The sequence below is a fragment of the Hyperoodon ampullatus genome, assembly GCF_949752795.1.
Source record: "Hyperoodon ampullatus genome assembly, chromosome: X".
Taxonomy (NCBI): domain Eukaryota; kingdom Metazoa; phylum Chordata; class Mammalia; order Artiodactyla; family Ziphiidae; genus Hyperoodon; species Hyperoodon ampullatus.
In genome coordinates this window covers 35,257,460-35,275,502 of record NC_136913.1, presented here as the reverse complement: position 1 = coordinate 35,275,502, position 18,043 = coordinate 35,257,460, and the positions used below count along the sequence as shown (strand labels likewise).

At 40.1% G+C, this 18,043-nt stretch overlaps 1 protein-coding gene across 3 annotated transcripts in view; it reads left to right on the top strand.

Moving 5' to 3' along the window:
* SRPX (sushi repeat containing protein X-linked) overlaps positions 1–17,703 on the top strand; it is a gene marked incomplete at both ends in the record, with an annotated part of 109,486 nt that extends 91,783 nt beyond the window's left edge. For all 3 annotated transcript variants that reach the window (XM_079727440.1, XM_079727441.1, XM_079727439.1), the window contains 2 exons: positions 3,556–3,677; positions 17,520–17,703. In XM_079727440.1, coding sequence (XP_079583566.1) covers positions 3,556–3,677; positions 17,520–17,703 — 306 coding nt within the window. The remainder of the gene's footprint in view (positions 1–3,555; positions 3,678–17,519) is intronic.
* Between the last annotated feature and the right edge of the window lie 340 nt (positions 17,704–18,043).

The window sequence follows — 18,043 nt, the reverse complement described above, 5'->3', positions numbered from 1 at the left end:
TGTCTTATGTTTTTATGATGTTAATTATCATCCTTTTATATTTATCTCAGTATCTGCAGGGAACTGGTTGCAAGACTTGCTGCGGACACCAAAATCTGTCCCATTGTCGGCCCTCTGTATCTGTGGGTTCCACATCCAAGGATCCTCCAGTTGTACACATAGTACGTGGTCCACGATTGGTTGAATTTGTGGATGCAGAACCCGTGGATATGGAGGGCTGACTGTACTTCCACTCAAAGAACTTCCTATAATGTTCCTCGTAAAGCATGTCTAGTGATGATGAATTTTCTCAGCTTTCGTTATTTAGGGAAAGTATTTATCCCTCTTTTATTTCTGAAGGGGAGCTTCACTGGATGTAGAATTTCTTGGTTGACAGTTTTCCCCCCAATATTTTTTTTTAAGATTTTTTTTTTCATGTGGACCATTTTTAAAGTCTTTATTGAATTTGTTACAATATTGCTTCTGTTTTATGTTTTGGTTTTACGGCTGTGAGGTATGCGGAATCTTAGCTCCCCAACCAGGGATTGAACCCACACCCCCTGCATTGGAAGGCAAAGTCTTAACCACTGGACTGCCAGGGAAGTCCCCCTCCCCCCCTAGTATTTTGAATATGTCCTACCATTCTCCTCTAGTCTGAAAAATTTCCATTACAAAATCCACTGATAGTCTTATGGAGGTTCCCTTGTATGTAACTTCTCTCTTTTCTCTTGCTGCTTTTAAAATTCTTTGACTTTGACTTTTGAAAATTTAATTATAATATGTCCTGGTATAGCCCTATTTGGGTTCAACCTATTTGGGATCCTTTGGGCCTTTTGGATCTGGATGTCTAGTTCTCTCCCCAGGTTTGGAAAGTTTTCAGCCATTATTGACTTAAATACACTTTTTGTCCCTTTTCTCCTTCTGGAATTCCAAAAATTCGAATATTTTTCTTTGTGTACCATAAGTCCCTTAGGCTCCCTTCAATCTTTTTTCATTATTTTTCCTTTTTGTTCCTCTGACTGGGTAATTTCAAATGTCCTGTTTTCCAGGATTCTGATTCTTCTGCGTGGTTGAGTCTGCTTTTGAAGCTCTTTCTTTTTTTTTTCCTTAATTTATTTTAGGCTGCATTGGGTCTTCATTGCTGTGCGCAGACTTTCTCTAGCTGTGGCAAGTAGGGGCTACTCTTCGATGTGGTGCGTGAGCTTCTCATCGCGGTGGCTTCTCTTTGTTGGGGAGCACGGGCTGTAGGTGCGTGGGCTTCAGTAGTTGTGGCACACGGGCTTCAGTAGTTGTGCCTCGCGGGCTCTAGAGCACAGGCTCAGTAGTTGTGGCTCACGGGCTTAGTTGCTCCACGGCATGTGGGATCTTCCCGGACCAGGGCTCGAACCCGTGTCCCCTGCATTGGCAGGCGGATTCTCAACCACTGCACCACCAGGGAAGTCCGAAGATCTCTATTGAATTATTTGGTTCAGTTATTCTATTCTTCAGCTCTATGATTTTTTTCATGGTTTATATTTCTTTGTTGAACTCATTTTGTTTACTTCTCTAATTTCATTTAGTTGTCTGTTCTTGTAGCTCACGAAACCTCTTTAAGATGATTATTCTGAATTCTTTGAAAGTTCATAGCTCTCCATTTCCTTAGGGTCAGTTATTGGCCCTTTATTACTTTGGTGGTATCATACATACTTGCTTTTTCATGATCCTTGTTTCTTTATACCAGTGTCTGTTCATTTGAATAAGTGATCTCTTTTTCCAGACTTTCAGGTTTACTTTGGCAGAGACAGTTCTTCACCAGTCAGCTCTGTTTAGGTTTCTGGACATGTCTGCTGGTAACATCCTTGGGAAGGTGGAGCCCGTTATTAGGGTCAGTTTGGGCAAGGCATCTGTTCGAGCTCTGAGGTTAGGGGTGGGGGCGTGCCACTGGCTGAGAGCAGCTGGATAAGACTGCTATCTTGGTTCCCTGTCCAAATGCAGCTGTAGGATGGGCTTCATGACTGTCTGGATTCTGGTCAGGCTTACTAAATGCTTTGTACTGGGTACTACTATACCCAGCTGTAGGTGGGGCTATGAATTAGCTTCCCTGACCTGACAAAGCAGCAGGATGGGACCCAGGGCCTGCATGGCTTATTGTCTGGGGACTCAAATCAGGCAAGAGTGTGCACTGAATATTTTGGTTAGGTGAGGCCACCAGTTTTCCTTTGCAGACAGAGAAAGCCATGGGCTGTACTTTACTCAAGCGCCACTGTAAGCATAGCTGTTAGATGGGCGATGCAGCTTCCTGTGTGTTAGGGTTAGGTTCCTTGGTCAGGTGGTCTGAAGGTAGTATTCAGTAATAAGTGAGGTTGTGAATCAGTTTCCCTTCCTGGGCACAGCAGGAAAAACACCTCAAATGCCACTAATGCTCTTTGTTGGTGGCCTGGTCAAGCCAACTCATGCCGCAAGTTCCCTGGCTGAACAGGGCCAGTTTGTTTGCCCTGGCAGCCATCAGCTCTGCCCACCCTCCTCTCAGCTTAAGAGTTGCTGGGTTACACACCTTCCAGGTGTTCTCACAGACCCTTCCTATCAGATGGGGGCCACACTCCACAGTGCCTAGGGCTTCAACTTGGGTTCCTGCCTGGGTGGCACTGGGAGGGCCCACTTCAGGCAGCTCTCAAATTTTCCCAAACAGGCTTTCTGGTCTGGAAGGGCCAGGAGCCTCAATCTGTAGTGGGTGGGACCATGTATCACCTCCCCTGCCTGGGTGTAGCAGGGGAAATCTCCCGAGGGAGAACACAAAGATGGCATCCCTGGCCTACGTTCCCCAAGGGCCTCTCTATAGGCCTCTAGATGTATGCCAAGCCTGAAGCCTGCCCTTAAGGTTGATGATCCAGGACAAAATATGAGGCCTCTTCCACAGAAACTGGGGGTGTGTTTCAGTCTGCTGTCTGTGCAATGCCCCAGGGGTGGTAGCCCACCAAGAACTGTTAGAGTCACATGGGACCCAGGAATTCCAGCCCCTCTGGTCACCAGAGCCAGGCCATCAAGGGCTCTCCCTGGGTGGCAACTGTCAAGGCCAGGTCACCAGATGTAAAAAACCAGGGCATCAGATGAGGGTTGGAATCGCTTATCCTTATTTCTTCACCATGCTCATGTTGGGGGCGCTTTGGGAAGGCGGGTGTGAGGGGTGAAAACAAGGGCAGATAGTGAGACACTGGAAATATTCTTTTGTCCTTGCAAAGACAAATTAGAATCCTCTGGGGGTGGTCTTGGATACTTTTTAGGAAACTTGGCTCATGCAAAGTCTCAGCCCATCTGGAAATACATACACTGCCATTTTGCTTATGTTTTCAAAATCTCATTGCCAAGCCATTTCTGAATGATTCCTCTAGGAAGGTTATTTAGGTTTTATAGCCACTAGTTGAACTCGAATTTCTCAGCTATCTTCAGGACAGTTTGGAGTGGGCAAATAAACTTCCCCAAACAGAACAGTGCTGCTCCTGTGGGTCTGTAGTTTGACATGGAATTTTCTTTAGCCATGCTCACACCTCCCTGCTTGGGGGGGCGGGGTTTGTTTTGTTTTGTTTTGTTTTTTTCCAGCAAGCACAATGTGGCCTGGATCTTCGACACATCACCGTAGTGGAGCTGGTAGGTGTGTTCCCGACCCTCATCGGCAGGATAGGAGCAAAGATTATGCCTCCAGCCCTAGCTCTGCAGCTCAGGTAGGGGCAAGTTTTGTTCTTAAGTGCTATTACCTATAAAAGTGCTTTTTTTTGATCAGGTTCCCTAATTTCTCTCTATTCATTCTTGATTCCAGGCAACCTTCAACCTTTAATTACTTTTATTCTGGGAGTATTATAACTATTAATTGGCATGTGGCTGCTTGTCCAAATACATGATGCAGTGGGTAATTACCAGGGTTCCTTCCCCCTCCAGGTGTTTTTGCTTTATCTTTGTTTTTTTTCCCTTGGTGGGAGTGGGACGGGAAGGGGACAGACTGCAAAAAGGATTTAAGCAATACTTGGTCTTCTTAAGAGGGCAGGCCTCCAATTTAGCCTTTCCAGGCTTGGCCTCTTTTATCTCCCATGCTTCCAGGGCACTTGTCCATAGTCCCATTTTAACAACTTTTGGTAACACTTAAAAAGCCAGAATCATGGTGTTCAGACTCAGTAATGGTTCATTAAAAAAGCAGAATTCAACAGCCAAAAGGTAATTTCAGAGCAACCCAAATTTTTTTTTTTTTTTTTTTTGTGGTACGCGGGCCTCTCATTGTTGTGGCCTCTCCCGTTGTGGATCACAGGCTCCGGATGCACAGGCTCAGCGGCCATGGCCCACGGGCCCAGCCGCTCTGCGGCATGTGGGATCTTCCCAGACCGGGGCACGAACCCGTGTCCCCTGCATCGGCAGGCAGACTCTCAACCACTGCGCCACCAGGGAAGCCCCCAAATTTTTACTTGTATCTTTTGACCACTGTGAAAAGGACAATTAGCGTAAAGCAGAGCTCCTCAAAATCTTCATTTCTCACCTTTTTCTCTCACGCTCTGCAAGGGAGGGGGCAGATCTCTGTTCTATATAATCTCATGGTCCCAAGCTCTTGGTGGCTCCACCATCCTGTAGCATCAATATCCCAGAATACATTACTTTCTGGTTTCTGCAAAGGGGGAAAAGAGTAAAAATAAACCATGCCACTTTTTTTTGGCTTCATAATGGAAGCATAAAATTGCTGTCTCTCCCTTGGCCAGAACTCATCACATGATTGCAATCAGCCTTCAAGGGAGACTGGGAATGTCCTATTGTTTTCAGTGTACACATCTTTCAACTCCTTGGCTAAGTTTATTCCTAGGTATTTATTCATTTTCATACAATTATAAAACTTATTTTTTATTTCTTTTTGTTACTGTCTTATTAGTGTATAGAAATGCACGAGATTTTTGTATATTTATTTTATATCCTGCAACTGTACTGAATTGGTTTATTAATCTAACAGCTTTTTGATGGATTCTTTAGGGTTTTCTATGTATAATATCATGACAGCTGCAAATAATGACAGTTTTACTTTATTTTCCAATTTGGATGCCTTTTTTCCCCATTTTTCTTGCCTACTGAGTCTGGCTAGGACTAACAATACCATATTGAATACAAGTGGCGAGAGTGGGCATCCTTGGCTTGTTCCTGATCCTAGAGGAAAAGCTTTCAGCTTTTCACCATTGAGTATGAAGTTAGCTGTGGGCGTGTTTATATATGGCCTTTATTATGTCGAGTTATGTTCCCTCTATACCCACTTTGTTGAGAGGTTTTTATCATAAATGGATGCTGAATTTTGTCAAATGCTTCTTCTGCAGCTATTAAGATTATGATTTTTATCATTCATTTTGTTGATATGGTATAACATGGTTATTTGTAGATGTTGAACCATCTTTGCATCTCTGGAGTAAATCTCACTTGTATGATCCTTTTAATGTATGTTGAATTCTGTTTACAAGTATTTTGTTGAAGATTTTTGCATCTGTGTTCACCAGGGATATTGGCATGTAATTTTCTTGTGTCCTTGTCTGGTTTTGGTTACCAGCTAATGGTGGCTTTGTAAAATGAGTTTTGAAATGTTACCTCCTCTTCTAGTTTTTGGAAGAGTTTGAGAAGGATTAGTATGAATTCTTTGAATGTTTGGTAGAAGTAATTCTTCTTTGAATGTTTGGTAGAATTCACCAGTGAAACCATCTGGTCCTGGACTTTTTGTTTTTGATTACTGATTCCATCTCCTTAATAGTAATTTGTTCAGATTTTCTATTTCTTCATGATTCAGTCTTGAAAGGTTGTATTTTTCTAGGAATTTATCTGCTTCTTCTAGGCTGTCAAATTTGTTGGCATATAATTGTTCGTAATAGTCTCTCATCCTTTGTATAGCTGTGGTATCAGTTGTAATGTCTCTTCTTTCATTTCTGATTTTTATTTGAGCCCCCTCTGTCTTGGTGAGTGTAGCCTAAAGGTTTATCAATTTCACCTTTTCAAAGAACCAGCTCTTGCTTCATTGGTCTTTTCTATTATCTTTTTAGTCTCTTCTTCGTTTATTTCTGCTCTGATCCTTATTATTTCCTAACTTCTACTAACTTTGGGCTTTGTTTTCTATTTCTTTCAGGTGTAAAGTTAGGTTGTTTTGAGATTTTTGTTTCTTGATAAGTATTTATTGCCCTGAACTTCTCTCTTAGAACTGCTTTTGCTGCATCTCATAAGTTTTGTTATGTTTTATTTCCATGTTCATTTGACTGAAGGTATTTTTTTGACTTCTCTTTGATCCAGTGATTGTCCAGTAACACACTGTTTAATCTCCACATTATTTATGAATGTTTCCAGTTTTCTTCCATATTTGATTTCTAGTTTCATACATTGTTATCTTAAAAGATGCTTGATATGATTTCAATCATTTTAAATTAAGACTTGTTTTATAGCCTAACGTGATCTATCCCAGAGAATGTTCCATGTGCACGTGAAGACTATATATTCTATTGCTTTGGATGGGATATTCTGTATGTATCTGTTTAAACCTATGTGGTATAACGTGTTAAAGGCTGTTTCGTTACTGATTTTCTGTTTGGATGATCTATCCAGTGTTGTAAGCTGGATATTAAAGTCCCCTACTATCATTGTCCTACTATCTCCCTTTTAGGTCTGTTAATATTTGCTTTATACATTTAAGTGCTCCTATGTTGGTTGCATATATATTTACAAATATTATACCCTTTTGTTTGATTGAACTCTTTATCATTATATATTACCCTTATTTATCTCATTATAGTCTTTGTTTTAAAGTCTATTTTGTCTGATATAAGAACAGTGATCCAGCTTACTTTTGGTTTCCATTTGCATAGAATATATTTTTCCATTCCTTCACTTTGTGTGTGTCTTTACATCTGAAGTGAGTCCCTTGTAGGCAGCATATAGATAGGTGTTTTTTTAATCCATTCAGCTACTCTTTCTTTTGATTAGAGGATTTAGTCCACTTAAATTATTGATAGGTAGATACTTACTGCCGTCTTGTTAATTGTTTTTTGGCTGTTTTATAGTTCCTCTGTTACATTCTTCTCTATTCTCTTCCTGTGTGATTTGATGAATTTAGTGGTATGCTTAGATTCCTTTCTCATTATCTTTTGTGTATCTATTATAGGTTTCTGGTTTGTGGTCACCATGAAGCTTACATTTAACTTATCAACTTAAAATGGACCATTATAAATATAACAACTTAAGTTTGAAGGCATTCTAAAGCTCCACACACGTTTTGTTTTTGATGTCACATTTTTATATCTTTTAATCCTGTGTATCCCTTAAGCAGTTATTGTAGTTATTTTACCACTTTTGTCTTTTAACCTTTATATTAGCTTTATAAATCCACTACTTTTACTAATATATCTACCTTTAAAATTAAAAATCTTTTTATTTTAACCATTTTTAAATTGAAGTAGTTAATTGACAATTTTGTTAGTTTGAGGTGTACAACAAAGTCATACAGTTATACATATATATATGTATTCTTTTTCAGATTCTTTTCCATTATAGGTTATTATAAGATATTGAATATGGTACCCTGTGCTGTAAAGTAGGTCCTTGTTTCTATCTGTTTTATATATAGTAGTGTGTATGTGTTGATCCAAAACTCCTAATTTCTCCCCCTCCTCCCCACCCCCTACTATCCCCTTTGGTAACTATAAGTTTGTTTTCTATGTCTGTGAGTCTATTTCTGTTTTGTAAAAATAAGTTCATTTATATCATTTTTTTAGATTCTACATATAAGTGATGTCATGATATTTGCCTACCTTTGTCTTTCTTCACTTAATATGATAATTTCTAAGTCCATCCATGTTGCTGCAAATGGCATTATTTCATTCTTTTTTATGGCTGAGTAATATTCCATTGTATACGTGTACCATATCTTCTTTATCCATTTATCTGTCAATGGACACTTAGGTTGCTTCCATGTCTTGGCTATTGTAAATAGTGCTGCTTTGAACGCTGGGGTGCATGCATGTTTTCTTTTTTTTGTTTTATTGCAATATAGTTGATTTACAATGTCATGTTAGTTTCAGGTGTAAACTGATTCACTTATACATATCCATATATTCATTCTTTTTAAGATTCTTTTCTCATAGAGGTTATCAGAGAATATTGAGTAGAGTTCCCTGTGTTATACAGTAGGTCCTTGTTGATTATATATCTTATATATAGGAGTGTGTATATATTGATCCCAAGCTCCTGATTTATCCCTCCCCCCCACACTTCACCTTTGGTAACAATAAGTTTGTTTTCAATATCTGGAAGTCTGTTTCACTTGTAAATAAGTTCATTTGTATCATTTTTAAAAAAATTAGATTCCACATATGAGTGATATCATATGATATTTGTCTTTCTCTGACTTACTTCACTTAGTATAATAATCTGTAGGTCCATCCATGTTGCTGCAAATGGCATTCTTTCATTCTTTTTTATGGCTGATTAATATTCCATTGTATATATGTACCACATCTTCTTTATCCATTCCTCTGTTCATGGACACTTAGGTTGCTTCCATGTCTTGGCTATTGTAAATAGTGCTGCAGTGAACATTGGGGTGCATGTATCTTTTTGAATTATGGTTTCTTCTGGGTGTATGCCCAGGAGTGGGATTGCTGGGTCATATGGTAGTTCTATTTGTAGTTTTTTAAGGAACTTCCATACTGTTCTCCATAGTGGCTGTACCAGTTTACATTCCCACCAACAGTGCAAGAGGGTTCCCTTTTCTCTACACCCTCTCCAGCATTTATTGTTCGTAGATTTTTGATGATGGTCTTTTTGACTGGTGTGAGGTGATATCTCATTGTAGTTTTGATTTACATTTCTCTAATGATTAATGATGTTGAGCATTCTCTCATGTGTTTGTTGGCAATCTGTATATCTTCTTTGGAGAAATGTCTACTTAGGTCTCCTGCCCATTTTTTGATTGAGCTGTTTGGGTTTTTTTGATATAGAGCTTCATGAGATATTTGTATATTTTGGAAGTTAAGGCCTTGTTGGTCACTTCTTTTGCAAATATTTTCTCCCATTCTGTGGGTTGTCTTTTCATTTTGTTTATGGTTTCCTTTGCTGTGCAGAAACTTAAGTTTAATTAGGTCCAATTTGTTTGTTTTTGTTTTTATTCTCATTACTCTAGGAGGTGGATCATAAAAGATGTTGCTGTGATTTATGTCAAAGAGTGAATGTTCTACCTATATGTTAGTCTAAGAGTTTTAAAGTATCTGGCCTTACATTTAGGTCTTTGATCCATTTTGAGTTTATTTCTGTGTATGGTGTTACAGAATGTTCTAATTTCATTCTCTTGCATGTGGCTGACCAGTTTTCCCAGCACCATTGTTGAAGAGACTGTCTTTTCTCTATTGTATATTCTTACCTCCTTTGTCATATATTAACTGACCATAGGTGCATGGGTTTATCTCTGGGCTCTGTATCCTGTTCCATTGATCTATATTTCTGTTTTTGCACCAGTACCATACTGTTTTGATGACCGTAGCTTTATATTGTAGTCTGAAGTCAGGGAGCCTGACTCCTCCAGCTCCGTTTTTCTTTCTCAAGATTGCTTTGGCTATTCGAGGTCTTTTATGTCTCCATACAAATTTTAAGATTTTTTTTGGTTCTAATTCTGTGAAAAACGCCACTGGTAATTTGATAGGGATTGCATTGAATCTGTAGATTGCCTTGGGTAGTATAGTCATTTTTACAATATCGATTCTTCTAATCCAAGAACATGGTATATATCCTTCCATCCGTTTGTGTCATCTTCGGTTTCTTTCATCAGCGTCTTAAGTTTTCGGAGAACACGTCTATTTATTCCTAGGTATTTTATTCTTCTTGATGTGATGGTAAATGGGATTGTATCCTTAATTTCTCTTTCTGATCTTTCGTTGTTAGTGTATAGGGATGTAAGAGATTTCTGTGTATTCAGTATCGTGCAACTTTACTGAATTCATTGATGAGCTCTAGTAGTTTTCTGGTAGAATCTTTAGGATTTTCTATGTATAGAATCATGTTATCTGCAAACAGTGACAGTTTTACTTCTTCTTTTCCAGTTTGGACTCCTTGTATTTCTTCTCTGATTGCTGTGGCTAGGACTTCCAAAACTGTTGAATAAAAGTGGCGACAGTGCACATCTTTGTCTTGTTCCTGATCTTACAGGAAATGTTTTCAGCTTTTCACTGTTGAGAATGATGTTAACTGTAGGTTTGTCATATATGGCCTTTTAAAATGTTGAAGTGTGTTTCCTCTGTGCCCCCTTTCTGGAGAGATTTTATCATAAATGGGTGTTGAATTTTGTCAAAAGCTTTTTCTGCATCTATTGAGACGGTCATATGGTTTTTATTTTTGAGTTTGTCAGTGTGGTGTATCACACTGATTTGCAGATGTGAAAGAATCCTTGCATCCCTGAGATAAACCCCACTTGATCATGGTAAATGATCATTTTAATATATTGTTGGATTCAGTTTGCTAGTATTTTGTTGATGATTTTTCCGTCCATGTTCATCAGTGATATTGGCTTGTAACTTTCTTTTTTTGTGGTATCTTTGTCTAGTTTTAGTATCAGGGTGATGGTGGCCTCATAGAATGGACTTGGGAGTGTTCCTTCCTCTGCAATTTTTGGAATAGTTTCAGAAGAATAGGTGACAGAATTTGCTTGTGAAGCCATCTGGTCCTGGACTTTTGTTTGGAAGTTCTTAAATCACTGTTTCGATTTCAGTACTTGTGATTGCTCTATTCATATTTTCTATTTCTTCTTGGTTCAGTCTTGGAAGGTTGTACCTTTCTAAGAAATTGTCCATTTCATTGGCATATAGTTGCTTGTAGTAGTCTCTTATCCTTTGTATTTCTGTGGTGTCCATTGTAACTTCTCCATTTTCATTTCTAATTTTATTGATTCCAGTCCTCTCACTTTTGTCCTTCATGAATTTTGCTAAAGGTTTTTCAATTTTGTTTATGTTTTCAAAGAGTCAGCTTTTTAGTTTTCTCTTTTCTATTGTTTTCTTCATCTCTATTTCATTGATTTCTGCTCTGATCTTTATGATTTCTTTCCTTCTACTAATTTTGGGTTTTGTTTGCTCTTCTTCTTCGAGTTGCTTTAGTCTCTTAGACTGTCCTCATTTCTTTTCATGTTTTATTCTGTTCCATGATAGTGATTTCCACCATTCTGTCTTCCAGCTCACTTATTCGTTCTTCTGCCTCAATTTTTCTATTGATTTCTTCTAGTGTATTTTTCATTCCAGTTATTGTATTGTTCATCTGTTTGTTCTTTAAATCTTCTAGCTCTTTGTTAAACATCTCTTGTATCTTCTTGATCTGTGCCTCCATTCTTTTTCCGAGATCTTGGATCATCTTTACTATCATTTTCTTTTTCAGGTAGGTTGCCAATCTACAGTTATTTACTTGTTCTTGTGGGTTTTTATCTTGTTCCTTCGTCTGGAACATTTCTCTGCCATCTCATTTTTTATAACTTTTTGTGTTTGTGGTCTCCTTTCCACTGGCTGCAGGATCATAGCTCCTTTTTGCTTCTTGTACCTGCTCCCTTTGCTTCTGGTGGGTGAGTTTGGTCCTGGGGCTTGTGCAGGCTTCCTGTTGTGAGGGACTGGTGACTGCACACTGTGGGGGGTGGGGGGGTGGAGCTGGGTCTTGTCCGTCTTGGGGGCAGAGCCATGTGAAGGGGTGTGTTTATTGGTAGCTGTTAGCTGAGGACGACTTTAGGCAGCCTCTCTGCTGATGGGTAGCACTGTATTCCCCCTCTGCTGGTTTGTTTGGCCTGAGGCGTCCCAGCACTGGAGCCTGAAGGCTGTTGAGAGGGGCCAGGTCCTGATGCCAAAATTGCGACCTCTACTAGAGCTCACGCTGACAGTATTCTCTGGAACCTCTGCCACCAGTATCCTTGGTTCCCCCCCACCCCCGCAGTGAGCCACAGCTGATCCCCACCTCCCCAGGAGACCCTCCAAGACTTGTAGGTAGGTACAGCCCAGTCTTACATGGAGTTCCTGCTCTCTGCTGGGTCACAGTGTACGTGAAATCTTGTGTGTGCCCTCCAAGGGTGGAGTCTCTGTTTTCCCCAGTCCTGTGGAGCTACTGCACTCAAGCCTCACTGGCCTTCAAAGCCAAACACGCTGGGGCTTCTTCCTCCTGATGTCAGACCCTCAAGCTGGGGAGCCTGATGTAGGACTCAGGACTCTCATGTTTTTGGGGAGAAACTCTGCAATATAATTATTTTCCAGTTTGTGGGTCACCCACTTGGCAGGTATGGGATTTGATTATGTTGCAAAACCACCCCTGTTACTGTTCAGTTGTCATTTCTTCATTGTCTTTGAATGTAAAATATCTTTTTTGGTAGGTTCCAGTGTTTTTTTGTTGATGGTTGTTCAGCAGTTGTGATTTGGTGTTTTCATGAGATGAGGTAAGCTTAAAGTTTCCTCTGGAGATATGCCTAGGAGTGGGATTGTAAGATCATATGGTAACTCTTTTAAGCTTTTTACGGAACCTCTGTACTGTTTTACATAGTGGCTGCACCAATTTACATTCCCACCAACAGTGTAGCAGGGTTCCCTTTTCTCCATACCCTCTCCAGCATTTATTATTTGTAGACATTTTTTTGAGAAAATAATATTCATATTTATTTTACTTAGTATAACTGGAGAATACTGGCAATTATCATTTGCGTTTCTTCATACTGTTCATCTTCAATACATTTGATATTTTAAGAACTTTGCTAAAATCATGGCCTAAGAGTTTTATAGATTATAAGGTACAACTGACATATTTCCATTACTCTAGGAGACAAATCCAAAAACGTATTGCTGTGATTTATGTCAGTGTTTTCCCTAGGAGTATTCTCCCTAGTGTTCTCATCTAGTTTTATAGGATTTGTTCTTACCTTTCAGTCTTTAATCCATTTTGAGTTTCTTTTTGTATATGGTGTTAGAAAATGTTCTAATTTTCCTGTCTTAAGTGTAGCAGTACAGTTTTCCCAGCACCATTTATTGAAGAGCCTGTCTTTGCTCCATTGTATATTCTTGCCTCCTTTATCATAGTATACCTACCTTTTAACAGTGAGATTTATACTGTGATATTTTTTCTTATTACTAATGAGTGCCCTTTTCAGCTTAAAGAAGTCCCTTTAACATTTCTTATAAGGCTGGTTTATTGGTGGCTTTCCCCTTAGCTTTTGCTTGTCTGGAAAACTCTTCATCTCTCCAATTCTGAATGATTTTATTGGGTAGTATAATATATTCTTGGTTATAAGCTTTTATCTTTCAGGAGAATAAACTGTTTCACTCCCTCTGGCCTGCTATGTTTCTGCTGAAAAAATCTGATATTTTTATGGGATTCTCTTGTATGTAACGTGCTGTTTTTTCTCATTAGATTCTCTCCATGACTTTAAGCTTTTTATATTTTAATTATAATGTGTCTTGATATGGGTTTGTTTGGGTTCCTCTTTTTTTGGAACTCTCTTGGCTTCTTGGATCTGGGTGTCTGTTTTTCTCCCCAGGTTAGGGAAGGTTTCAGCTGTTACTTATTAAAATAAGTTTTCTGCTTCTTTGTCTATTCTCCTGCTAGGATCCCTATACTGTGAATGTTAGTGTGCTTGATAGTGTCCCATAAATCTCTTATTTGTTTTTATTTTTTTGCGGTACACAGGCCTCTCACTGTTGTGGCCTCTCCCGTTGCAGAGCGCAGGCTCCGGATGCACAGGCTCAGTGGCCATGACTCACGGGCTCAGCCGCTCCGCGGCATGTGGGATCTTCCCAGACCGGGGCATGAACCCGTGTCCCCTGCATCGGCAGGTGGACTCTCAACCACTGCGCCAGCAGGGAAGCCCTTAAGTTATCTTAATAAAAAAAAAAATTCTTTTTTCTTTTAGTTCTCTGGGTGAGTTCCACTGCCTTGTCTTTGAGTTTGCCAGTACTTTCTACTGCTTCACCTGCCCTTGAACCCCTCTAGTGTATTTTTCACTTTACTGTATTCTTCAGCTCTGTGGCTTCTCTTTGGTACTTTTTGATATTTTCTATCTCTTTGAAGTTCACCATGTTCACCCATTCTTCTGAGTTTGGTGAGCATCTTTATAATCATTACTTTTAACTCTTTATCAGGTAAATTACCTATCTTTGTTTCATTAAGTTTTTTTCCTATTTCCTTTTCCATTATAGGTCACTACAAGATATTCAATATAGTTCCTTGTGCTATACAGTAGGTCCCTTTTTATCTATTTTACTTGATATGCATTTATTTTGCTGAGAGTGAATTGGTAATAGAAAGACATCTCATTGCATTAGGAATTGTAATTGGCTATTCCTTGACTGTCATATCCTGGAACTTGAGGTTGGCTCAGCATGGTTTCATTGTTTGGAAAGATTTGGTGGACTTGTAGACCCAGGGCCGGTTTCATGGGTGTGTGATCTGTGCAAGCACACAGGTCCCACACTGAAAAGGGTCTTGTGTTTGGTTTAGTGGTGTGCTGTCACCATCTTGACCTTAATTTTGCGGGTGGGGGGTGGGCTGAGTTTTTATTTAGCTTAAGGTTTTTTTGACAATTGCCTTATCTTTTTACATTTTAATTTTATTGTATAGTTGATTTACAATGTTATGTTAGTTTCAGGTGTACAGCAAAGTGATTCAGTTTTATATATATATATATATGTGTATGTGTGTGTATATATATATATATATATACATTCTTTTTTAGATTCTTCTCTCATGGAGGTTATCAGAGAATATTGAGTAGAGTTCCCTGTGCTATACAGTAGGTCCTTGTTGGTTATCTTACATGTTAATCTATTTTATATATAGAAGAACATATTCATCTGTTTCTTCATTTTACTTGGCTCTCTGTTGGTTTCTATGCATTAGAATATGCAACAGCTGCTTCTGGTCTTGAAGGAGTGGTCTCAGGTAGGAGATGAAACTTATTATTCAACCCTGCCCTAACTCTTGTCTCTCAGACCTTTGTGATTATCTGTGTAGTTTATTTTATTTTTAATAGCTCCCAGAGTTTCAGGGTGAGCCAAGACCTGTTAGTGCTCCAATGGAGAGGATCAGCCAGCATGTAGATTCAGGCTGATTGGAAGGGAGACCCTCACGCAGCAGCTTAGCAAGTAGATGCAGTCCTGAGGGTCTGCAAGCATAAGGCCTGTTGGCCACTGGAGCCAGGTGAGAGAGAGAGATATAAGGTGCTGCTGGATTTAGCAAGGCAGGAGGAATGCAAGAAGATGTCTCTGCTAGATGGAACGTAAAGATGGCAACCTGCTGGAAAAGAAGAGATAAGAGATGGTTTCTGCTGGCTTTAGCAAGGTGGAGGGAGAGTTTGAAAATTGCTTCCACTGGCACACCCCTCCCTCTGATGCTTTAAGGTTATTAAATGAGCCTATTCACATAAAGTGTGGGTACTTTTCAAACGGATGCTTCTGCACTGTGTCTTGGGCTGTTTCTTTGTTTGCGACAGCCCAGCAGATTTCGTGGAGGTGAGCCCCATTGGTTTTCAAGTGAGATATTTTGGGGTTTGTCTCTCAGGTGTGGGTCTTAAAAGCTGGAGTGCCTGATGTGGGATTGGAACCCTTTGCTCCTCAGGGAGAAACTCCAGGTTTCCAGTTCCCTCTACATGGGTGGGGGCAGTGACTGGGGCTGGATGTATTGCTAGGTTTTTGGACAAGATTGTTTCTCAGCCTCTTCTACCCACTTTGGTGTGATTTCCTTCTTACTTGCCTGATATACAAGAGTCACGATCCTAGTTTTTCACTTTCTGGCAGAGAATATTGTTCCATATGTAGTAGATTTGGTGTGTCCATGGGAGGAGGGGGGGTTGTATTTTTTTTGTCTAGTTCTCTAGAAGATTCTCCAGGAGTTCATTTCAGTCTGACATTTGTGTAACTCTGAACTGTTGCTGGTACTGCCTCTCAGCCTGTAGGGTGTCTATCCATCCCCCGAATTTCTGTGGTCTCTTAGCCATGGTGGATGCATTTCTGTACCTGTTGGTAGCCTGCTGCTCTGACCACTCATCTCCTCTCATGGCAGTTTTCCCTAATAATATTTTGTTAGGCACAAGGCTCACAGGAGGAATGCGTGTGGTAGATGGTGGCACCATGGCGGGGGGGGGGGTTCTATCCTGACTTAAGTACTGGACCACCCCACGCTCCAGGTCCTTTCCCACAGGTTCCAGCCACCATAATGTTGTGTAGCCTTTTTTTTCCTCCAGACTTCCCTATTTCTCTGTTTTCCTGGGTCACCCCTGCCCTAGGACTTCCCCCTCCTCCCCCTGCCTCCAAACTCTAAATATTCCTCTTCTTAAAGAGGCAGAGAAGATTAGTTCTCCATTCTCACCTCACTTTCATGCTTTACATTTACATGTTCAAAAACTCATTAATGCACTTCTTGAGGTTCCCCTCTTCTTACCACAAGAAACCAGTGCAGACACTGTAATGCTTTTGTCTCTACTCACTAGAAGTGGATTAGCAATTTAGTTTCCCACTGGGATAAGATAGAAAGTATTCCCATCTTCCTCGAAACTCCCTCATAAAAGGCAAAAGAAAGTGTCTTCTCCCAGATTTTGTTATTCAGTTTAGCTGAGTGTGCTCTTTTTTGGTTTTTCCCTTGGGCTCAGCTTATCTGTTTGCTTTCTCTGGCTTTTTTCATCTAAACATGGTACTGAAATACATTCTTTTTTACAGTTTAAATTCTAATGGGGTAGAATAGAAAAAAAAACAGGCCATTGAAACCCCTTCAAGTGCTTTTTGAAATTGAGGTATAAAAGAATTATAATTAACCAAGTCCTTAAACCCAGGGTGAAGACCCAGTTCGATTCCCTCGATGCAGTTGTGAGCTGGATGGGCCAGAACTACAATGTTTGGAACGTCATTTCAATCAGCTTCACCTAGGCCAGGGTTTCTTAACCTTGGCACTATTGACATTTGGGGCCTGATCATTCTTTGGTGGGGAGAGGGCTGGTCTGTGCATTGGAGGCCAGGGCTGCTGCCTAACATCCTACAACCACTAGAGGTCAGTAGCACACCCCCTGCCATTTTGAACACCAAAACTTGTGTCCAGACAGAGCCAAATGTTGATAACCAGTGACTCTGGTGGGTATGTGGTTGTGCAAACCTAGTCTGCAAATGGGGGTTGACTCCAGTTTAATACAAAAAAATTCTGTTAGCATTGTTGTACATGCCTTGGAGCACCTATTGGTACATAGCACCACTGCAAGTCTAAAGTGTTCCTGGCCACTAGAATCTAAACCATGCTACTCAACCTGTCACGTGCATACCAGCCTTCGGTGGATCTTACTCATCATATAGATTCTAATCCAGTAGGTTTGCAGGGGAGTGTGGGGTTCTCCACTGCTAACAAGTTCCCATGTGATGCTCCTGGTCCACGTACCACACTTTGAGTAGCAGGGGTCTAAAAGGTAATCAGTCCTTTGTGGTATTAAGCCTTTCTCTGCACACAGTGTCATTATAGGACTCTAGTTGGTCCACCAGAGCCCTCGGGGAGTCAATTTTGACCTAGTCTTTTCTTTGCCCTAGGCTGTTGCTGAGAATCCCACTCTATTCCTTCAGTATGGTGCTAGTGGACAAGCATGGCATGGACAAGGAGCGCTATGTCTCCCTGGTGACGCCTGTGGCCCTCTTCAACCTGATCGACACTTTCCCCTTGAGAAAAGAGGAGATGGTCCTGCAAGCTGAAATGGGCCAGACCTGTAACACCTGATGTGACGGGTCCTCTCTCGGCAGTTCCCCTTCTCTATGTCCGTGCTATGCGCACAGGAAGGCCTGAAAAATATCCTTGATGTACAGATTTTTATTTGTAATTTTTAAAGTCTATTTTATTATAAGCTTTCTTTGCACTTAAAATATTAACACTGCTTTTTGTACTTTGAAGTATTCCAAAAAAATATGACTGATACTGACTCTTAACTCCATCATGGCTGGTTAATTTGGTAGAGAAAATAGAACCTACCACCATACATATGCTTTCAATGCCTTTTATACAGTATGACACTATCTATCTTGTTTTTTATATAAAACTTATTAATAAAATATTTGGGAGC